This window comes from Budorcas taxicolor, chromosome 14 (genome assembly GCF_023091745.1).
Source record: "Budorcas taxicolor isolate Tak-1 chromosome 14, Takin1.1, whole genome shotgun sequence".
NCBI lineage: Eukaryota > Metazoa > Chordata > Mammalia > Artiodactyla > Bovidae > Budorcas > Budorcas taxicolor.
In genome coordinates this window covers 53,317,756-53,342,307 of record NC_068923.1, presented here as the reverse complement: position 1 = coordinate 53,342,307, position 24,552 = coordinate 53,317,756, and the positions used below count along the sequence as shown (strand labels likewise).

Genomic DNA, 24,552 nt, shown 5'->3' with positions numbered 1-24,552 from the left:
TAAATTTAAAAAAAGTATTCATGAGATAGGCATTCAGTTCAGTTCAGTTCAGTTCATTTCAGTCGCTCAGTCATGTCTGACTCTTTGCGACCCCATGAATCGCAGCACCCCAGGCCTCCCTGTCCATCACCAACTCCTGGAGTTCACCCAAACTCATGTGTATCGAGTCCATGATGCCATCTAGCCATCTCATCCTCTGTTGTCCCCTTCTCCTCCTGCCCTCAATCCCTCCCAGCATCAGGGTCTTTTCTAATGAGTCAACTCTTTGCATGAGATAGGGATAGGTGAAGGTAAACTTTACTTTTAAAAATTTTTAAAGAGGGAAGTCATGACTTTATATTGGAGGGATGGTTTCACTTGAAATGTTAAAACATATTTCAAAACCCCATTATAAATGTGAGGGACTTTTTATAATCATTTTTTGTTCTGTATTGACATTATTATTCCAATTGTGTAAATCTGAAAACTGGGATCATTTTATAGCAGAAATAAATGAGGTATATTATAGCAACATGGATGAAATTCCTCTTAAACTATGTGAATATAATGCAGCTAAAAAGGCATAGCCTCCATTTTTTAACACACACTTAAGCATGCAAATCATAGGAGCCAGTGATTGTGTTGACACAGTTGTAAAAATCCAATCAACTCATTACCAAAACTAACTTCCAGCATCCAGGTTGTTTGACTTGGGGGAGAAATAATACCCAGCTTACTGACTTTCACGTTGTATAAAACCACCCATTTATGTAAAAAATGTCATTGTGTATAAATGTAGATGTGAGAAATTATCCAGCAGAAGTTATTTGTTCTCTGAGAATTTCCTTTACATATGCATCCAAATTTGACTATATTTAATTTTTTATTATACATTTATTATATATAATTTTGATATACTCTATATAGGATTTAAATTTTTTGTGTGATTTGATCAGTTCTAGCTAGGGCAGTTCCAGAGAGTTTATTTCATAGATTATGAGAGTAACAAATGTAACTCATTTAAAACAGACAAGAATAAGACAAATTACCTGAGGCTGCTCTCAACTGCTGCTCTGTAAGATCATCCTCACAGGTCCTGGCTCCCAAAGAGGCAGTTTCTGCAGAGGACATCAGAATGAAAGGTAGTCAGCACACCACGGTCAGCTCTGCAGTGTCAGTCAATACCACAGAACCCCAAATTTGACTTTCAAAGAGATAAGCACCAGGTAGAATTCGCTGGCACACCTTACACCCTAGTGGCTGGCCAAATGAGTCAAAAGAATAGTAAGCCTAGATCTCATTCTCATGATCAGCCACACACAACAAATACAATCATAGAGAATAAAATATGGAAACAGGAAAGGCTCATTCAGATTTTTCTCATTTGGTTATTTGGCCAAGCCTACATGTTATAATGACAATGGTACATTGCATAAAACTGGGAGCATAGTTTTATTTCTCTATCTAAAAAATAAAAGAAAGAAAACCCCTCAATATACAATTCCCTGTTACCTCATATAGGAAAGAATCTGCCTGCAATGCAGATCTGGGTTCAATCCCTGAATCTGGACAATCCTCTGGAAAAGGGCATGGGAACCCACTCCAGTATTCTTGCCTAAGGAATTCCATGGTCAGAGGGGCCTGGCCGGCTACAGTCCATGGGGTCGCAAATAGTTGGACACAATTGAGCAACTAACACAATATAGGAGAGATGATGTGAGAGACCAAAACGGAAAACAAGTACTTGAAGAAAACTGAAGAATAAGTTCAGGTCATCAATAAATCCACATCCTTATTCTGATCTATTTGAGCCCCAGAGCAGAAGTGTTGACAACATCCTGGTTTGCTAAATTCACGCCCAAGTCCTAAGTTCCAACTCTGCTCTTCGAGTTCCCTGTTGTAGGAGAATCTGTGATAAACAAGACTTCCGGAATCACCTTCAACACCTTATTTTTTCTCTACATCAATTCAACGCTTGTCATTCATTTCATTTTACAATGTACCTTTCATGTCTGTTTCTCTATTTCTCTGTCATTGTGTCTTTCCTGATCATTTCAATAGCCTCCACAACAATTTCCCTGCCTGGAATTCCATGTCTTTCCAGTCTAATCTCTCATAATATCTCAAGAACTATCTTTCAAGAAAACAGAATTGCTTGAGTAAAAATCAGAGTTCTAGCACTTTCCAGGTAAGGGAACCCTCAAGTATATTACTTAACCTCTCTAAGCCCTGATTTCCTCATTTGTAAAATGCAGAAATAGTGACACAGATAATCAGCAACTGTAAGAGAAAACAACAACACAAATAAAGGTAAAATGTGATATGGACTTCAAAGTAAGAAAAGCTCATATATTACTGAGAGGATAAAAAAGTTGTTATACAATTCTTACACTGCCAAAGAGACTCGAGTTTATCTAATATTTCTCGGCAATAGCATCTGTGGTTGATTCTGAAGGTTTTAATTAAACAAATAATTAACCTTGAAAATAGAAGTGCACACCAAAGCACTATTATTACGTTCACTAATTGTTTCTCCTGCTACATACAAGATCTTTGGCTTTTGTTGGTAAACTGTTTAAAAACAATACAATCATAATAAATACACAGTACCCATTCCCAACAATGATACCAACAACAACAAAAGAACAATTATCTTGTAACTATATCTTAAGTTAGTCTTGAGAAAAAAGAATTGAGGAATAACTTCCAAATAGATCACAGCATTGATGTCTAATCAATAGATCACTCAAGAAGCCCACTTTTTCCTCCTGGCAACTTCTTGCTTCGTTATACCTTGATCAATATTGTTCATTTTATTTTTTGAAATTTTTTTGTTCTTCTGTTGAACTCTCATTCATCCCTCAAAACCCAAAGCAAGGGTCACTTCCTCTTTGCTTGCATAACGATTAGCTTTTATACGTCTCAGCGCTTCTGATACATTGCAATAATATGTGATCTATGTCTGTTTACTCAATAAATTGTGAGTTCCTTAAGAAATTTCATTTTAACATATTCTCGATCAAGGAGAGAGTGAAGAATATCAAAGTCACCTTGTTGTTCAGTCGCTAAGTCATGTCTGACTCTTTGTGACCTCATGGACTGCAGCAAGCCAGGCTTCCCTGTCCTTCACTATATCCCAGAGTTTGCTCAAACTCACCTCCATTGAGTCCATGATGGATCCAACCATCTCATCCTCTGTTGCCCCTTCTCCTCCTGCCCCCAATGTTTCCCAGCTTTAGGGTCTTTTCCAATGAGCTGACTCTTTGCATCACCTAGGACACCTTTATTCAAAATATTACATTACACCCTATATCCTGAAACAGATGAATCTCAAGATGAGAATTTTATGAAAGCTTCCCAGGAGCCTTAGGACTCTATAAATTCAAAGCTTTCTCAAATATACCAAAAACAAGTAAGTCCTCTTACATATACATATGGAGAAGGAAATGGCAATCCACTTAAATATTCCTGCCTGGGAAATCCCATGCATAGGGCAGCCTGGCAGGCTATGGTCCTTGGGGTCCCAAAGAGTTGGACACAACTGAGTAACTAAACCATCACCACCATATATACATATAAATATTGTGCTTAAAATAATTTCTTTGCCTCTTTTCTAGGGAAAAACAATCCTATTTTATCAAATAATCTTACCATTGCACACACATACACACTTCAGTGTATCAAACAGATTTGTTCAAATAGACATCAGTAGTGACTGAACAACAAGAAACAGTATCTAAGTAAATTTGATCAAAGGATTGCTACTTTTCAAAGATTTATGATAATAAAAAGAACACAATGACAAATTTATTAAGTTTCCATCTCTGCCAGGTACTGTGGTAAACTATTTGTGTAAAAGCAGTCATGTAACCTTCATGTAAGCTAGTGAAGGTGATGGAATTCCAGTTGAGCTACTTCAAATCCTCAAAGATGATGCTGTGAAAGTGCTGCACTCAATATGCCAGCAATTTGGAAAACAGAAGTGGCCACAGGACTGGAAAAGGTCAGTTTTCATTCCAATCCCCAAGAAAGGCAATGCCAAAGAATGCTCAAACTACCACACAATTGCACTCATCTCACACGCTAGCAAAGTAATCCTTAAAATTCTCTAAGCCAGGCTTCAACAATACGTGACCATGAACTTGCAGATGTTCAACCTGGTTTCAGAAAAGACAGAGGAACCAGAGATCAAATTGCCAACATCCGCTGGATCATCAAAAAAGCAAAGGAGTTCCAGAAAAACATTTATTTCTGTTTTATTGACCATGCCAAAGCCTTTGACTGTGTGGATCACAATAAACTGTGGAAAATTCTGAGAGAGATGGGAATACCAGACCACCTGACCTGCCTCTTGAGAAATCTGTATGCAGGTCAGGAAGCAACAGTTAGAACTGGACATGGAACAACAGACTGGTTCCAAATTGGAAAGGGAGTACGTCAAGGCTGTATATTGTCACCATGCTTATTTAACTTCTATGCAGAGTACATCATGAGAAATGCTGGGCTAGATGGAGCACAAGCTGGAATCAAGATTGCCAGGAGAAATATCAATAACCTCAGATATGCAGATGATACCACCCTTATGGCAGAAAGTGAAGAAGAACTAAAGAGCCTCTTTGTTCTTGATGAAAGTGAAAGAGGAGAGTGAAAAAGTTGGCTTAAAACTCAACATTCAGAAAACCAAGATCATGGCATCTGGTCCCATCACTTCATGGCAAACAGATGGAGAAACAGTAGAAACAGTGTCAGACTTTATTTTTGGGGGCTCCAAAATCACTGCGGATGGTGACTGCAGCCATGAAATTAAAAGATGCTTACTCCTTGGGAGAAAAGTTATGACCAACCTAGACAACATATTAAAAAGCAGAGATGTTATTTTGCCAACAGAGGTCCATCTAGTCCAGGCTATGGTTTTTCCAGTAGTCATATATGGATGTGTGAGTTGGACTATAAAGAAAGCTGAGCACCGAAGAATTGATGCTTTTGAACTGTGGTGTTGGAGAAGACTCTTGAGAGTCCCTTGGACTGCAAGGAGATCCAACCAGTCAATCCTAAAGGAAATCATTCCTGAATATTCATTGGAAGGACTGATGTTGAAGCTGAAACTCGAATACTTTGGCCATGTGATGTGAAGAGCCAACTCATTTGAAAAGACCCTGATGCTAGGAAATATTGAAGGTGGGAGGAGAAGGGGACGACAGAGGATGAGATGGTTGGATGGCATCACTGACTCAGTGGACATGAGTTTGAATAAACTCTAGGAGTTGGTGATGGGCAGGCAGGCCTGGCGTGCTGCAGTCCATGGGGTTCACAGAGAGTTGGACATGACTGAGTGACTGAACTGAAGTGAACCTTCACAATAAAATCAGGAGGCAATGATTAATCTTTATTTACAAATCATGAGTCTAGAGGCTCAAAGAGGTTAAGCTCATTTGCTCCAGGTCCCCAAGTTCGAAACTGACAGAGCTTGAAATAAAACCTAGGTCTGCCTGGTAAAAATGTCTGTGAAATTTTGGATATGTCCACTACCACAGTATTTAGGAGTCTATAAAGGTTTTCCTATCTTCATGAAATCTAGCAAACTAAGAATATGAGGATTTGGGGGAGTTGAAGGAGGAGGTAGGTAAGAAAGAAATTTTCACTAGTCCTATGAAAACTCTGATATTTCATAAAATATTATATTCCTTAAATACAAACTGTAACCAAACACTTTGCTGCCACATAGAAATCTTTTCATTTGATAGTGATTTAAGGAAATGTGTGTGTGTGTGTGTTTAGCTGCTGTTGCGTCTGACTGTTTGCCGCCCCTTGGATTGCAGCCCACCATACTCCTCTGTCCATGGGATCTTCCAGGCAAGGATACTGGAATAGTTGCCATTTCCTCCTCCAGGACATCTTCCTGATCTAGAGATTGAACTCATCTCCTGCACTAGCAGGTGGATTCTTTATATCATTGAGCCACCTGGGAAGCCCTTATGGAAAGTATAAAATGTCAAAACCAAAATCTGTTATTTAATCTCACAATTATGGAGACTGTTCTGAAGAGAATGGCTTGTTTAAATAATTTTATAAGGGAATACAATGATGGCTACCCACTCCAGGATTCTTGGGGCTTCCCTGGTGGCTCAGATGGTAAAGATCTGCCTGTAATGTGGGAGTCTCGGGTTTGATCCCTGGGTCGGGAAGATCCCCTGGAGAAGGGAATAGCTATTCCACTCCAGTATTCTTTCTGGAGAATCCCATGGACAGTGGAGCCTAGAGGGCTACAGTCCCATAGGGTCACAAAGAGTTGGACACGACCATTCAAGTAACACTTTTCACTTCTTTCACAGTGCAGTATGCCATATAATTCTTTTTATATCCTCAACAGTGCTGCCTTCTTTATACAAATGATATAAATATTTTAATAAAGGAGCTTTTAACTTATCAAGTGAACTGATTAATCTATACTTTTCTGCCTGTGTAAAATGACATGTTTAAAGCTTAGTAATGATATATAGCATCTTTCAATATTTCACTTTAATAATTGCTCTGTAATAACAAATCTGACTGCTGTTAACATGATCTGTCTCTTTTCCTGGCTATTTAATTAGATTACTAATTGGTGTTCTTCAGCACCTGACCTTTCTTACTTAATACTATTTAAGAATAATACCACTGACAATTCATCTAGTATTTTACTCTATTCTGTCCATTTGGTGATGATCACATATTTGAAAATGGGATCAAATTATTTTTATTAACACAAGGTAGGAGTAATTACTGCATTTTCTGAGGAACAGTATATTGATTATAGTATGAACAGTCAGATTGTATAGTATATTACAACCACCATCACTACCACTAACATTTTACAGTATCTGAGGCTGATTGATGCCCTTTATATGTGTTAGGATGCCCCAAGCAAGTGGTGGAGCTATGATTTGAATCCATACAGTTTTATTCAGGAATCTGAAACTCCTACTTTAGCCTCCTGCTGCGAAGAGCCGACTCACTGGGAAAGACCCTGATGCTGGGACAAAGATTGAAGGCAAGATGAGAAGAGGGCAGCAGAGGATGAGATGGTTAGATAGCATCACTGACTCAATGTCCATGAATCTGAGCAAACTCTAGGAGATAGCCAAGGACAGGGAAGCCTAGCAGGCTACAACCTGTGGGGTCACAACGAGTTGGACCAGTAAACAACAACAAAAGCTCTCTTAACCAAAATGATGTCAGTTCAGTTCAGTTGCTTAGGCATGTCCAAGTCTTGCAACCCCATGGACTGCAGCACACCAGGATTTCCTGTTCATCACCAACTCTCAGAGCCTTTTCCAAGCTCATGTCCATCAAGTTGGTGATGCCATCCAACCATCTCATCCTCTGTCGTCCCCTTCTCCTCCTGCCTTCAATATTTCCCAGCACCAGGGTCTTTTCCAATGAGTCAGTTGTTCACATCAGGTGGCCAAAGTATTGGAGCTTCAGCTTCAGCATCAGTCTTTCCAATGAATATTCAGGACTGATTTCCTTTAGGATTGACTGGTTGGATCTCCTTGGAGTCTAAGGGACTCTAAGAGTCTTCTCCAACACCACAGTTCAAAAGCATCAATTCTTCAGTACTCAGCTTTCTTTATAGTCCAACTCTCACATCCATACCTGATGACTGGAAAAACCATAGCTTTGACTAAATGGACCTTTTTGGTAAAGTAATGTGTCTGCTTTTTAATATGCTGCCTAGGTTGGTCATAGCTTTTCTTCCAAAGAGCAACCATGTTTTAATTTCATGGCTGCAGTCACCATCTGCAGTGATTTTGGAGCCCAAGAAAATAAAGTCTCTCACTGTTTCCATTGTTTACCCATCTATTTACCACAAAATGATGGGACTGGGTGTGATGATCTTCGTTTTCTGAATGTTGAGTTTTAAGCCAACTTTTTCACTCTCTTCTTTCACTTTCATTAAGAGGCTCTTTAGTTCCTCTTCGCTTTCTGCCATAAGGGTGGTATCATCTGCATATCTGAGGTTATTGATATTTCTCCCAGCAATCTTGATTCCAGCTTGTGCTTCATCCAGCTCGGCATTTCACACGATGTACTATGCATGTAAGTTAAATAAACAGGATGACAATATACAGCTTTGACATACTCCTTTCCCGATTTGAAACCAGTCTGTTGTTCCATGTCCAGTTCTAACTGTTGTTTCTTGACCTGCACACACATTTCTTAGGAGGGAGGTAACATGATCTGGTATTCCCATCTCTTTAGAAGTTTAGTTTGTTGTGATCCCACACAGCCAGTCTTTGGTGTAGTCAATAAAGCAAAAGTAGATATTTTTCTGGAACTCTCTTGCTTTTTCAATGATTCAGTGTATGTTGGAAATTTGATCTCTGGTTCCTCTGCCTTTTCTAAAATCAGCTTGAACATCTGGAAGTTCATGGTTCACGTGCTGTTGAAATCTGGCTTGGAGAATCTTGAGTATTAGTTTGCTAGCATGTGAGATGAGTGCAGTTGTGTGGTAGTTTGAACATTTTTTGGTTGCCTTCTTTAGGACTGGAATGAAAACTGACCTTTTCCAGTCCTGTGGCCACTGCTGAGTTTTCCAGATTTGCTGGCATATTGAGTGAAACACTTTCACAGCATCATCTTTCAGGATTTGAAATAGCTCAACTGGAATTCCATCACCTCCACTAGCTTTGTTCATAGTGATGCTTTCTAAGGCCCACTTGACTTCACATTCCAGGATGTCTGGCTCTAGATGAGTGATCACACCATCGTGATTATCTTGGTCGTGAAGATCTTTTCTGTACAGTTCTTCTGTGTATTCTTGCCACCTCTTCTTAATATCTTCTGCTTCTGTTAGGTCTATACCATTTCTGCCCTTTATTGTGCCTATCTTTGCATGAAATGTTCCCTTGGTATCTCTAATTTTCTTGAAGAGATCTCTAGTCTTTCCCATTCTATTGTTTTCCTCTATTTCTTTGCATTGATCACTGAGGAAGGCTTTCTTATTTCTCCTTGCTATTCTTTGGAACTCTGCATTCAAATGGGTATGTCTTTCCTTTTCTCCTTTGACTTTAGCTTCTCTTCTTTTCTGAGCTATTTGTAAGTCCTCCTCAGACAACCATTTTTCCTTTTTGCATTTCTTTTCCTTGGGGCTGGTCTTGATCACTGCCTCCTGTACAGTGTCACAAACCTCTGTCCATAGTTCTTCAGCCAGTCTATCAGATCTAATCCCTTGAATCTATTTGTCACTTCCACTGTATAATCATAAGGGATTTGATTTAGGTCATACCTGACAGAGGATGAGATGGCTGGATGGCATCACCGACTTGATGGACATGAGTTTGAGTGAACTCTGGGAGTTGGTGATGGACAGGGAGGCCTGGCGTGCTGCAATTCATGGGGTCGCAAAGAGTCAGACACGACTGAATGACTGAACTGAACTGAACTGAACTGAATGGTCTAGTGGTTTTCCCTACTTTCTTCAATTTAAGTTTGAATTTGGCAATAAGGAGTTCAGGATCTGAGCCACAGTCAGCTCCTTGCCTTGTTTTTGCTGACTGTATAGAGCTTCTCCATCTTTAACACAGAAGTGACTTTCCTTTTGATACTGTAATTACTTCTCATGTTCATTTTCTTCTCATTTGACCTGAGTTCTGCTAACCACTTTTTTTCTTACACCAATCCCAATAGTTACATCTCCAAAGGCAAAGCTTAAAACCTAAAGTTTTAGGGTTCTTACTTTTAATTATGAGAGAAAAGTCCTTACCACTCTCTCTTTCCTTGCCCTGCCAGTTCTACTCATAAGCTTATCAGTCTCATTACTCCTTTTTCCCTTCCCTTATTTGAATAATATTTATTCTTCAAGTTAATTGATAACATTCAGGCATTTAATTTTAGTTCAAAAATTATCAAGTTCTCATATGGCAAATCTTGATCCCACCCCCTGCAAATTGCAATAATACTTAAAAAAAACAAAACCCTATAATCCATACAAATATAATGATCAGGGAAAGATCTAGAATTTTTAATTGTTTAAAGCAATCTAGATACATAAGCAGAATTCTAAGTTTAAGTGTGCTGGGGCTTGTGAATAAATCTAATTTAATCTGCACTTGGTTATTGCAACAGCCATGTGCTTTTTATATTCTTATCAGTAAGTTTAGGAAGCATGTGCACATGGTCGGTGGAAGCTGGACTTTTTTAAAATAATGGGTGGATATTTAAATTGCCAAGTATACTCTAAGATAGTATTGGCTTATAAAATTTACACATCTCAACGCCTCCTGTTGATCTGTTAACATATTAAATAATCATGTATCACTATTTTTAGTAAAATGTTTAGCACATAAAATGAAGAATATACCACCAAACAGAATAAATATTAAGTTAACAGGTCTAAAATAATGGAAAGAAAAACACTTTCTGTAGTCTTAGGTAACATTTTGAGTTCCATTTTACTTTCATCCTTTAAGAAAAAAAAAAGAATGTTAACCCATTCTTATTTTATTCTTGGAGAAAAAGACCAAATTCTGAAAGAGAATCCACACATGTCAACAACTTTTCTAGCCCCTCCCATTTCTTTTGAAGCCCCTCCCACCTCTACCTCATCTCAGTGACTCATTGTAGAAAGTATCTTAGAGAACAGGAATACAGAGAAAATACTAGAAGATACTCAAGTTTTAAAATAATAAGTGAGCAATTGTTGAAAACCTGTTAGGTGCTAAGCATATTACATGCATTTCCTTAATCTTCACAGTGAATCTGTCACAGAAAAACCACTGCTTTTATGGAAGAGATGAGATAGCAAACTTAGATGTTTTAAGTAATTTTTGTCCAAAGGCACAGAGTGGGAAAAAGGTAGTAGGATTTCAACTGAGTGAGTCTGATTCCAAAACTCTGTCTTCTCCCCTGGACAGGGCTGCCTCCAGGCAGCCCCCAGGACTCCTGAGCCAAGAAGCCTAAAAACATTTGAGTTTCTTACCTCCTAAAAAAACAGCTCAAAGGCCTTCAAAGCAGATTTACCATAACAATATCCATATTTAGAAGAATGTATCAAGTTGAACATTTATTACTATTCTGGTAGTTTACATTTTAATAAAAACCTCTGCACTTTCTTATACATTGCAAAAGAGAAGACTTTTTCCAGATGAAGCAACTTTGCAATTAAAAATGGTTGCAAGGGGTCTTCTCCATCCTTTTCCTATGTGGATACAAAGAATGTGCTTCTAAAAAGCTGAGCAACTCAGCATGCTATCAAATGGCTTTGAGTAACCAGGCAACATCATCGTTGTTGATTTGCAGTGTTTTCTCTTAAATGATTTCTTCTAGGCAGTAATAGACTGAAGTGCATTGGATGCTCTAGTGTCAATTATCTGAATGGAGTTGGATTTGTAATTTTTTATTTTCTAGAAAAGTAAAGCTCCTATATTTTGCCTTGTTTGGTTTTACCTACAAGTTATTTTTATATGGTAAGGGAGCAGTATCTCCTGGCACCTCTGGGCCAGAAACATGCAATCACTTCTTTCTACTCCTTGAATCATCTATGACCTCAGTGTTAACGGGGCCTCAAAAGAATTTAATAAGTTCCTGATATCAGGTAGTTTCAATAAATTACTAATATATCCTCTTAATGTCTTGTACTTTAAAGTACTGTTACTAAAATATTTTTTCTTAAATTTACTAGTGCCTAATACATCTCTCTATTTAAGCTTCTATTTTATTTGATTGTTTGAATTTAAAAGATCAAACTTCTCTTATAATTCAGGGATAACTGAATATTCCTACATATCAATCAACTGCCCACTTATTTAAACTCAAGTCCTTATAGGATTTGTCACAATCTCTCTTTATATTGTCTGAAATGATTTTCATTTTTTAGCATACTATGCTGGATTGCCTAGCTTGCTCATCAACATGGGAACACATTTGCTTCTAATACAGACCACAGACCCTACTCAATCCTACCCAGTCATTGCCTTTGTTCAGTTGGAACACTGGCTACTTATTTCAACCTCTTGCTTTCTATCTCATTCGTTGCTATTTAATTGCTAAATTGTATCCAATTCTTTTGGGACTCCATGGATTATAGCCTGCCAAGGCTCCTCTGTCCAAGAGATTTTCCAGGCAAGAATGTGGGTGGTTTGCTATTTCCTTCTCCAGGATCTTCCCAGTCCAGGGATTGAAGCCATGTCTTCTGCATTGGCAAGTGGATTCTTTACTGCTGAGCAACCAAGGAAGCCCTAGCTAGTTTTTAATCCTCTACTTTCTATTACTACTCCGCATTTGACAAATTTTCTGAATAGCCTCATATTAGGTAAAAAGTGTTTTGAAGTTATTTAATAGAAAAAAATAAATGTCCAGTAGTGCATCTTTATCACTATTTCCTTTAATTCTATCAAAGACCCCTCATGAGGATATCATTTCTGCTACGGGAATTTGCATTTCTTTGTCTCAGTCATTATTTGGTTCTTGGAAACTTCTGTAAATTTGCTCACACTTTTATCTCAAAGTTTTCCGTAACGATAGGTGCTGCTCCCTGAAGACTGCTTTGTTTTAAAATTACCACAACTATTCTAGAGTTGAATCAATTTTGAAACTTAAAAAAAAAAATGCTTTCTGGAATCTCCAATGATTTCATCATTCCCAAGATTTTACTTCAATCATATTCAATGAGTGACTTGGACAAATGTCTTTGGAACCATTATGTATGAAACCATCATTCCCTCTGGCTGTGGAGAACCAGAGAAAGTAACTCTGTTGAAATAATAGTCATTTTAAAAAAGAAAAAGGAAACTATTTGAGATTCATTCTCTTCGTTTGAAATTTTGAGCAAAGATAAACGGTGAGACATCAGTGACATAGAAACTGCCCACTTCAGCTATAGCTAAGTGGCCCATAGAAGCTTATATTGTTTAAAAACTGTTTCATTAAGAGAATATTGATTACACCTTTGTATATGTTTGTACTAGGGAAAAGCAACAACAACAACAAAAAAGACAACCATTCACTTAAGAACCAAATACACTCGGGCTTAAATCCCAACTCCACCCTTTCTAACTGTTTGAAGAGGCAAGTTACTTAGTTAGTTAAGTCGCACAGTCGTGTCTGACTCTTTGTGACCCCATGGACTGTAGCCCACCAGGCTCCTCCATCCAGGGGATTCTCCAGACAAGACTACTGGAGTGAGTTGCCATTTCCTTCTCCAGGGGATCTTCCCGACCCAGGGATAGAACCCAGGTCTCCCACATTGCAGGCAGACGCTTTAACCTCTGAGCCACCAGGGAAGCCCAAGTTACTTAGCTTCCCTGAAATTTAAGATCCTATATGTTAAAATGGAAACAAAAATACTCACATTTCAGGGGATAAGAGGAAGTAAAATGAATAAATATAAAGCATCCACATTCTACGTCACTTCAGTGGTGTCCGACTCTGCGACCCAATGGACCAGGCTCTTCTGTTCATGGGATTCTCCAGGCCAGAATAGTTGAGTGGGTTACTGTTTGCTGCTCCAGGGCATTTTCCTGACCCAGGGATCAAACCCTCATCTCTTGAGTTTGCTGCACTGGCAGGTGGATTCTTTACCACTAGTGCCACCTAGGAAGATCATCTAGCAGTGAATAATTAGTAGGTGTGTTCACAGATGATTCTTCTCTGGCTTGGTCCACACTGCTAAATAGAAGCTTTTCAAAGAAAAGACTGCATGTTTGGTATTTTGACATTTTAGATTATAGTTATATATGTAATGGACTCTCCGTCCATCAGTTGAGTTAGTGTTTTAAATCTTTTCAATATCACTATTATTTGTGTAGATGTTTTAGAAATAGCAAATGTTAACAAGACCAAACACTGGTTTCCTAAACAATATAGTTTGCAAGTTCTTTTTTTTTTTTTTTCCTAAAGCTCTAAGCAAGTTTTATATATGCTGCAGTAAACATGGTATGTGAACCACATTGTAAAGACTGTTTGCTTCACAGTGGTTTGGCCATTTACAAAAGTGCTGGGTTCTAAAAGGAACTAAATAAGTTCATTTGGGTTTTTTGGTAAGATCCTATGGAAAACCCTGAATGAACCTTTTGTCCAAACTCCCACTATCAGCCTTCTATTAAGAGAAAAACTCCCAGATGAGCCAAATTTCAGAATACAGGTCTGCAATCTCAAAAACTCCAAAAATCTCCATTTATACACAGACATTGAGTTGAGTAATTTTCTAGACTATTCCTTATGCTGCAGTCACCTACAGCATATGAGCCACCAAAAACATTCTCAAAACAAAAAACATTTATTTTTTTCCTCTGAAGGAGTTCTTAATGAACCAGAGATAATACGTAAGTGTTTGCACAAAGGCAAGTTCACTGAGAAAGGTATAAAATAGGAATGAGAACTCTGGCCTCAAGCCATGTAGATTTAAACTGATTTATTAGCATCCTGGAGAAGGAAATGGCAACCCACTCTAGTATCCTTGCCTGGAAAATCCACTGGACAGAGGAGCCTGGCGGGGTACAGAATATGGGGTGGCAAAGAAGCTGACATGACTAGCACGCATCTGATCTGATGAGCATCTTGGAGTCGGTCTTCCCACTGTCAAGTGAGGAAAAAGTGATCCATTCTGTCTGCTACAAGAAGTCATTGGAAGGATAAAATGGAAGTTGTTATTATCACCTCTAGGTGATCACACAAAAGAAGGAAATACCATCTTTGTACTATACTTTCTAAATATTTAATCTTGTAAATATGCCAACATGGAATGTACCACTACTATTTATAATAAACTATCTTACACAGTTATATATATATTAGCATATATATATATGGGAAATGATTGCTTCCCATGTGCAGACTTATTTATTTCGTGACTTATATACGGCCATAAAAGAAAATCCTCACATGACTAGATCAATTCTTTTTATCAACAGTGTAATCGCTGAAATAAATTTACCATTAACCTAAGATGCAGAAAAGTTTCCTAAAGTGTATGTAAATAATCCTCAGGTTTTTACTGTTTGGAGTTTTCTGGATTTCACCACATTAGGAAAGGTCAAATTTATATAGTCATATAGCCTAAATTATACTTACGAGAATTGACCGAGGGCATGGTGGATACAAACATATGTAAAATAAATCTGGAGAGGGACAGTTAGTGAAAGTATGAATAGTCCCAGAAAAGGAAGATTAGAAAGGCTAGGCTGGAGCCAAGAATGAAAAATGTACTATTGGAACCTACCATGAATTTTCAAGACAATACTTATGCATACCCATGAAATGTTTATTTAATAAATCATTCATTAATGAGCAAACAGATTGATGAGATTTGGCACATTGCTTCTTTGGACTGTATTAGCGGCAGAAAAAAAAATGGTTTCTGAGTCATAGCCAAGTTTTTTTTCTTCTTTGCCTGGATGCAAGTACAATAAAGGGTCCCTTGATCTGGGCAAAGTGAGAGTTTTAAGCAGGGGATGCCATGATCACATCTACAAGTTTGGGATGCTATACAGAAGATGGGATGGAGGAGGAGGAGTTTGGTTGTTTTAAAAAAAAAAAGGACACTGGAACATTCACTGTACTTTCATCTGTCACCATTGAGGAGAAATCATGAATAAAGGAAGAATAGTGATTCTACTGGAAAGAAAAGGAATGTCAAAAAGTCCAAGAGTGAGGTGAGAGGAAAGATAATGAGCTCGGTTTTGGACATGAACTAGAGGAGACCTGGCTAGTAAAAATGTAAGTTTCTGAAACTAGATCCTGGAAGAGAAATCTGAGTTGAAAATCATTTGGAAGAAGTAATAGATAATACACTTCCCTGGTGGCTCAGATGGTAAAAGCATCTGCTTACAATGTGGGAGACCTGGGTTCGATCCCTGGGTTGGGAAGATCCACTGGAGAAGGAAATGGCAACCCACTCCAGTATTCTTGCCTGGAAAATCCCATGGACAAAGGAGCCTGGCAGGCTACAGTCCACGGGGTCGCAAAGAGTCGGACACGACTAAGCGACTTCACTTCACGAGTAATTGACAGGCTTCCCAGGTGACGCTAGTGGTAAAGAACCCACCTACCAATGCAGGAGACTTAAGAGATGTGGGTTCAATCCCTGTGTCAGGAAGATCCCCTGGAGGAGGGCATGGCAACTCATTCTAGTATTCTTGCCTGGAGAATGGAGAGAGGAGCCTGGCAGGCTGCAGTCCATGGGTCGCAAAGAGTCTGACACAACTGGGCAAGCAACAGAGAATATATGAGGGACCATGACTGAACCCAGGATACACTTTCATGCTGTGTATACCAAAGCAGAGGACACTGTGAGCAGCCCACTCTGCAGAGTGAAGTGCTTTAACTTTGAAAGTGTTTAGAATTGCCAGTGTGTGGTAAAAATAAAAATTAAGCAGGCTAATCTCCAGTCAGTTTTACTACTGTTTTTAAATTCCTATATGAATGCTGCCTCTTCGTTGCCTGAACTGGGGTGGAACATTCCCACTGTGCCCTCCCCAGATAAGAGAAAAACAGTGAAGAAGACTCAGCAAGAGCAGTCCATGAAGTAGATCCGGACAGAATGGTGGGTGAGAAGCCTCATGAAAGAGACGTTTCAAAAAGAAGGGAGAGGTGAACTTGCTACAAGGCACTAGTTGGTCTAGTCAAATGAGAACTAGGAATTGGCCATGACGTTTGATAAAGAATGGGTCCTTAGGGTCTTTGACCAGAACTTCTTTTGTGGAGTGGTGCAGGCAAACACCTGCTAGATGTGGATATAAGAGAAAATGAAGAGGAAGAAATGGAGAAGTGACGTATGGACAATTCTCTGAGGAGTTTTGCTATAAAAAGGACCAGGGAAAGGGGGAGCATGCAGAATTTGGTGTAGCATCATAGGAAGGTTTCATAAGTAAAACGATGTACATAGAAAATGTGGGTAAGAGATAGGATTGGGCTAGTGGTGAGGAGAAACTCATGCAGAAGAGAGTGAGGTGGTGACAAGGGTCAGATGATGGATTTCACAAGATCCAGATGGGTGTGGATTTCTGAAGCAAGTGGGGATGGGGATGGAAGTCAAACATCACTGAAGTCAATGAAAGTTAGATTAAGACTTACAGAAGTTGGAGGCTCTCAGGATCATGACAAGAGTTGGCAAGAAGAGTTGGGGGGAATAGGAAGCTACACAGCAGAGAAAAGAGGTGCCAAAATGAAGGAGAATGATGTCAAACAGGGACTAGAAAAGTGGGCCAGAGAGCAAAACCCATTTTACTTTAAGATATGAAATTTTTGTGATACGCAATGACAGAAACCATTTTTGCTGAATAAAGATTTGACCAGCAATCCTACCTAACTATGAGCCAAGACCCTGACTTTTTCCTTGTAGATATTAGTATTATGGAGGCCATATAAGCATACAATTATATCAAGAAAAAATGAAAAACCTTGCAGAACATAAACAGTTCCCTGTTAAATTCTTGGATGAAGTTTTATGGCAATATTATTACACCATATTTTTCACCATCTTTCTAATGTTATGCACATAGCAGAGGAATTTTAGGATTTGGTACAGGTGAGGAAAATATCTCAAAAATGTAGGATGACTTGGTCCATTAAGTTCACTGTCATGACTAAGTTGATGAAGTAATTCATGATCATAACTAATGTAAAAAGTGACATATATGCTGGAACCACATTATTATAAACATCTTACGATTAGCAAACCAAAAAAATCTGCAAAAATTTAAAGATATCACTGTTCTAAAATATTTGGCAAACAGTCAGGAAAAGTGAACTATATAATGTGCGGACAATTCACAAACGATGACCAGAATTCAAATACATAAAGGGGCAAAATAAACAAAAAGTCATAAATACAGTCACCTTAAGAAAACAAAAGGTATGTTGGGGGAAGGAAGTAGAGGAATCTAGTGTTAAAAAAAAAAAAGAATAATGAAAAGTAATTTATTTCTCTTTAATTTCACAAACTATAAATAAAAATATTTTAAGCCAAATGCAGAATTCCCTTTTGAGGATTTTTAACATTGATATTTTTAAGGATGTATGAAGGATAATTATATGTTTGACCCAATAAAATAAGTAATATGGAAATGAATTTCATCTTTTTTATGACTAATATTTCTTTTTCTATCACCCTAAATATTCTAGAACTTTCTAGAGTAAAGAAAATTGACCTATATCAACAGATACTATATCACCCTAAATACTCAAGAGACAACAGATACTATATCACCCAAAATACTCTAGAACTTTCTAGAGTAAAGAAAATTGACCTCTAATTTACAGTTCTGTGTCTGCTCTTTGCAGCTGCACTATGAATTGCAGAGAAGTGTCTCTTTAGAGCCACAAAATTGGACATAAGAGGGCAAGGTCAAACGGAATCGATTTTCGTTTGTTCCAGTTCTTCCTTCCCCCACCCCCATGAAGGGGCTGCAGGGTACTTATGGACTGGTGTTGGGACATTTTGTTTTCCTTCCTTCTGCCAAATGCACAGTGGCAATTCTGTCTTGCTGAAAGTCTTACAAATGGGGACCAACGAATCCCTCCTGGTTATTGATCTCCAACAAAAAGTCTCACCTCCCATTAACGTCATATTTCACCTTGTGTACAGTTCACCTCATGACCTAGTCCTGGATTTGTTTTCACTCATGCATTCAATGAATCTTTACTAAATACGACTATGTGCAACTGTGAAGTACAACAGCACCGTTTATAGATATTTTAATCAATCTTACTTCAGTTCAGTTCAGTTGCTCAGTCGTGTCCGACTCTTTGCGACCCCATGAATTGCAGCACGCCAGGCCTCCCTGTCCATCACCAACTCCCGGAGTTCACTCAAACTCACGGCCATTGAGTCCATGATGCCATCCAGCCATCTCATCTCTGTCGTCCCCTTCTCCTCCTGCCCCAAATCCCTCCCAGCATCAGAGTCTTTTCCAATGAGTAAACTTTTCTCATGAGGTAGCCAAAGTACTAGAGTTTCAGCTTTAGCATCATTCCTTCCAAAGAACACCCAGGACTGATCTCCTTCAGAATGGACTGGCTGGATCTCCTTGCAGTCCAAGGGACTCTCAAGAGTCTTCTCCAACACCACAGTTCAGAAGCATCAATTCTTCGGCACTCAGCTTTCTTCACAGTCCAACTCTTACATCCATACATGACCACTGGAAAAACCATAGCCTTGACCAGACGGACCTTTGTTGGCAAAGTAATGTCTCTGCTTTTGAATACACTATCTAGGTTGATCATAACTTTCCTTCCAAGGAGTAAGCGTCTTTTAATTTCATGGCTGCAGTCACCATCTGCAGTGATTTTGGAGCCCCCAAAAATAAAGTCTGACACTGTTTCCACTGTTTCCCCATCTATTTTCCATGAAGTGATGGGACCAGATGCCATGATCTTAGTTTTCTGAATGTTGAGCTTTAAGCCAACTTTTTCACTCTCCTCTTTCACTTTCATCAAGAGGCTTTTTAGTTCCTCTTCACTTTCTGCCATAAGGGTGGTGTCATCTGCATATCTGAGGTTATTGATATTTCTCCTGGCAATCTTGATTACTCAGATACAAAACTGGCCTGGACTTACATTGTTCCACCTTCCATAAAAGAGTTCCTCAAAGGCTTTCCTGTGGCTCAGTGGTAAAGAATCTGCCTGCCAATGGAGGAAACTCGGGTTTGATCCCTGGTTCAGGAAGATCCCACATGCCTCAGGGCAAAGAAGCCTGTGCACCATAATTACTGAGCCTATGTGCTACTACTGAACAGCTACTGAAGCCTGCATGTTCTAGAGCCTACAGTCCGCAGCAAGAGAAGCCAGCACGAGGAGAGGTCCGCATGCCACATACTAGACAGTACCTCCACTCGCTGCAACTGGAGAAAAGCCCTCAGAGCCTCAAAGACCCAGCACAGCCAAAAGTAAAAATAAAATTAATAAATAAAAGTAGAGTTCCTCAGTGCTTATTTAGTATAAGTAATATTAATAGACTAATATAAGTATAATCTTTAAATGTGATAAATAAAACAGCCCCTAACACGGTTTTATTAAACTACATATTTATGTCACTTAAAAATCATGTTGAAAAAAGATGGTTTTTTTCTAGTTTAAACAAAAAAAAAAGCTTATGAACATATTATTTCTTCTTTGCATTGGTTGTTTAAAGCATTATGTTTGAAAGGTGGAGGGTTGGGCCTCACTGTTACAGCCCCTGCTTTTCACCCCTCTGGCCCCAGGCCAAGCTTGGGAACTTAAGCGGAATCTTTGACTCTTTCACTGCTTGTATTTAGTCGATAAGTTTGCTCTGTGGATTTGGTTTCAATGTTCTTTTCTATTTGCCCACAATTCCCTCAGTAATAATACATAATAAAACACACAATAATAATACATAGTCTCCTAATGTATCCACCACAATGACTGACCTTGAGCCAGCTTCTGCCTCCAGATTCTAACATTACCAGTCTGACACACTCCTGCCACATCACACTTCCTAAACCACCTCTGCAGTGATGTCATTCTTATGCTAAAAAGCTTCGATGCCTTATTTTCTGCCTCATCAAATCTAAACTTCTTTGCTCAGCTTCCAAAGCGTTCCATAGTCTCAACTATCTACTTAATTTTTGTCACTTTCTCCTAAATGATCACTATTAGGCAGTCTGTTTCAGAGAAGGCAATGGCACCCCACTCCAGTACTCTTGCCTGGAAAATCCCATGGGCAGAGGAGCCTGGTAGGCTACAGTCCATGGGGTCGCTGAGAGTCGGACACGACTGAGCGACTTCACTTTCACTTTTCACTTTCATGCGGAGAAGGAAATGGCAACCCATTTCAGTGTTCTTGCCTAAAGAATCCCAGGGTCGGGGGAGCCTGGTAGGCTGCTGTCTGTGGGGTCGCACAGAGTCGGACACGACTGAAGTGACTTAGCAGCAGCAGCAGCAGGCACTCTGTTTAGTTTCTTGCATCTCAACACAGTCCTGCCAATTTTCTTTCATGCCTAGGTCTGAACCACATTGTCTCCCCTCTCAGCCTTAAGGGCTATGCCTACATAAATTACCAGGCAAATAAACAGATGCACAGACAGACAAATATAACTGTATTTCACTTTTCCAATCCTCTTCATTCTTCCTGTCCTAATATTCCTAATATGACTATTCATAATATTCATGACAAAGCACGCAGATCCACTGCTCCTTTGAATAGTTCTGAACTTGAAGGAGTTCCTCCCATGATGGTTTACCTTACTTACTGTGTCAAGTACACTGGTTCTGTCTTCTGGGCAGCTTCTATACTCCTTTAGGGCAGGGAATTTTAACTCTTCTATCAACACCCCAGGCCAAATGCTACACCCAGACCTGCTGTCCAGTGGATTCCTCTCAAGGAGGTTCTATAATCAATAATGGCAACAAAGAAGAAGAATCTTTTTCTCCACTTCATTCTGATCCTGATTCCAATTAATTCATCAAGCATTTGTTACACTTGCTATGAGGGGCAAGTATTTGGGCTTCTCTCTCTCAAAGGGAAAAAGAGTATAAAATCCTACAGAGAGAGGCTAAAGAGGGAGAAAAGTTCTTTGAGACATATGCCACTTTTTATGAGCCATCTATCTTCCTTTCCTTCTCACATATGACTGTTACAGTATTATAGAAATGAGTTCGCCTCTGCTGTTTTCCTTTCACTAGTCTGTTCTTGTGACTGGCCTGTGAATATGTAAGTCTTTGTATTTAATCCTTTGAAGTTCAAGCACATTCTTGCTTGAAACAAAAGCTCTAGAGAATGAAATAAGAGTATACAATTATTGCAAAAATAGCAATAAAATCACCTCCCCACACTTCCCTTGAGAACAATGGTCCAGGAAGATCTGGCTGGGTGCTGAGACAGACTGTCAACTTGACTTTTAATTTTATGAATTATGATCATTTGGACAAGAAAATATCTTTAAAGGGTCAATGTCATTTCTGTAAATGGGAAGAAGGCTGAGTGTGAAAAGACTGAGTCAAGCTTAAGGGGAAAAAAAAAGAAAACTTATGAGCAAAAATCAACAGTACATTCTCCATTTCTCTCTCTCTGTTTTTGTTCCTTTAAGAGGAATTTTTTAAAGTGAGGAAATTGCAGTTAAAAATTATTTTATATCCTTTAAAATGAAAACATTTGCCTATTAAGCTCTAACGACCTACAATATTCTATCTGTAAAGCATCATTTGGCCCCCTGCTGTTTCATTTAACTTTAGCTGAACCTTTTTTTATTGCTTCCTAATCTACCCTAATTTGCCTAAACCCCTTATTTGCCATTTCTCAAACTGTTTGTTTACATCTCACTGGAAATGTGTAACAATAACAAAGTGCTTTAAGGACTAGAAATAATGATAGATTTAGGCATGCAATTTTTCTTCACAGTATAAAAGACATTCAAATTAACACACATTCACTGAGCGCACACTAGGTGACAAGGGCCATATGTGGCAAGAAGATAGTAAGATGAAAACAACCTCTGGTGCCTTCAAGGAGCTTGAATCTGGAAGAGGAGACAAAATAGAAACAACCCCACGTTGTGGGAAGTGACCTGCTGGCCGTAGGAGCCAGGTATGTTTGACACAAAAGGACACAGAACAATTAACTCTGCGAGAATGAAGCACTAAGCAACACATGTCTCATTCTATATTATGTCATTTAAATTTTTTTTTTTTTTGCCTGTTCTGGAGAACTGTTTTATAGACAAATGGTAAGAAAAAGACAATGATCAGTCTTTAAAATCGTCCCTTCAGCCTACATACCAAGCAGGGAAAGGTGAGGGGAGGGATAGATTAGGAGATTGGAATTGACATATACACAATACAATATATAAAATAGAGGATTTCCCTGGTAGCTCAGTGGTAAAGAATTTGCCTGCCAATGTAGGAGACACGGGTTCAATCCCTGGTACAGGAAGATCCAACATGACACAGAGCAACTAAGCCTGTGTGCCACAACTATTGAGCGGTGCTCTCGAGTTTCGGAACCACAACTACTGAAGCCCGTGCACCCTGGAGCCTGCGCTGCACAACAAGAGAAGCCACTGCAATGACAAGTCTGTGCTCCGCAACTAGAGAGCAGCCCCCGCTCACCGCAACTAGAGAAAGCCCATACAGCAACTTTGTCAACAAGGGTCCATCTAGTCAAGGCTATGGTTTTTCCAATGGTCACATATAGATGTGAGAGTTGGACTATCAAGAAAGCTGAGTGCAGAATTGACGCTTTTGAACTGTGGTGTTGGAGAAGACTCTTGAGAGTCCCTTGGACGGCAAGGAGATCCAACCAGTTCATCCTAAAGGAGATCAGTCCTGAGTGTTCATTGGAAGGACTGATGTTGAAGCTGAAACTCCAATACTTTGGCCATCTGATGCAAAGAGCTGACTTATTTGAAAAGACCCTGATGCTGGGAAAGATTGAGGGCAGGAGGAGAAGGGGATGACCGAGGATGAGATGGTTGGATGTCATCACCGACTCAATGGACATGGGTTTGGGTGAACTCCGGGAGTTGGTGATGGACAGGGAAGCCTGGCGTGCTGCGGTTCATGGGGTCGCGAAGAGTCGGACACGACTGAGCAACTGAACTGAACTGATACAGCAACTAGAGAAAGTCTGTGCAGCAATGAAAACCCAGCACAGCCATAAATAAATAAATAATGTAAATGTTTAAAAATAAATAAATAAGATAGGTAACTAATAAGAAGCTACTGTATAGTACAGGGAAGTCTACTCTGTAATGACCTATATGAGAATAGAATCTTAAAAAGAGTGGATATATGTATATGCATAACTGAGTCATTTGCTGCACAGCAGAAACTAACTCAACATTGTAAATCAACTATACTCCAATATCTTCCCTGGTGGCTCAGAGGTTAAATCATCTGCCTGCAATGTGGGAGACCTGAGTTCGATCCTTGGGTCGGGAAGATACCCTGGAGAAGGAAATGGTAACCCACTCCAGTATTCTTGCCTGGAGAATCCCATGGACGGAGAAGCCTGGTAGGCTACAGTCCACGGGTCACAAAGAGTCAGACACGACTGAGCGACTTCACTTACTCACCTACTTACTTATACTCCAATAAAAATTAAAAAATAAATACAAACTTCCCTTCAAACCTATGTAAACAGCAGAATATGATAAAGTACAGTGATGCTAAATTGGGAATCAGACACTTGGGTTGAACTACGGTGTAGCCTTGTAACCCTGAGTAAGTCCTAAAATTACCGAGTGACTTGTTCCCTCAGCTGTAAAATGGTGGGCGGGACACACATGAGTTTTAAGGACCTCTTTGGCTTTCCCATGATCTGAACATCTGCACTTACTTTTGTCGACTCAAAAGGACTTGCTGCAAGGCTGAGGAGAAGACCTCATAAGTTTGGACAATGATTCACCTTTACCTGAATATGTTATTTGTGTGTTGATCTTTACAACCCTCTGTTTCCACATTTCCTTTCACACTAGTAGCCCTATGGTCCTTTATATTCACATAACACTTAATTATTTTCCAAGTAGATTCACATTCACTATCTCAAGCACTCTAACTCCACACACTCACCATATTCCAAATAATCTTTCTTCTCTCTATAGCTACACCTACATCTTATAAGCTTCCTGTTCACTTTTA

The 24,552-nt window shown here is 39.2% G+C and overlaps 1 protein-coding gene across 1 annotated transcript in view; it reads right to left on the bottom strand.

Moving 5' to 3' along the window:
• ZFHX4 (zinc finger homeobox 4) overlaps positions 1-24,552 on the bottom strand; it is a 185,555-nt gene that overhangs the window by 33,649 nt on the left and 127,354 nt on the right. Inside the window, exon 4 of the mRNA XM_052651776.1 lies at positions 1,029-1,097. Within this exon, the coding sequence (XP_052507736.1) occupies positions 1,029-1,097 (69 nt within the window). The remainder of the gene's footprint in view (positions 1-1,028; positions 1,098-24,552) is intronic.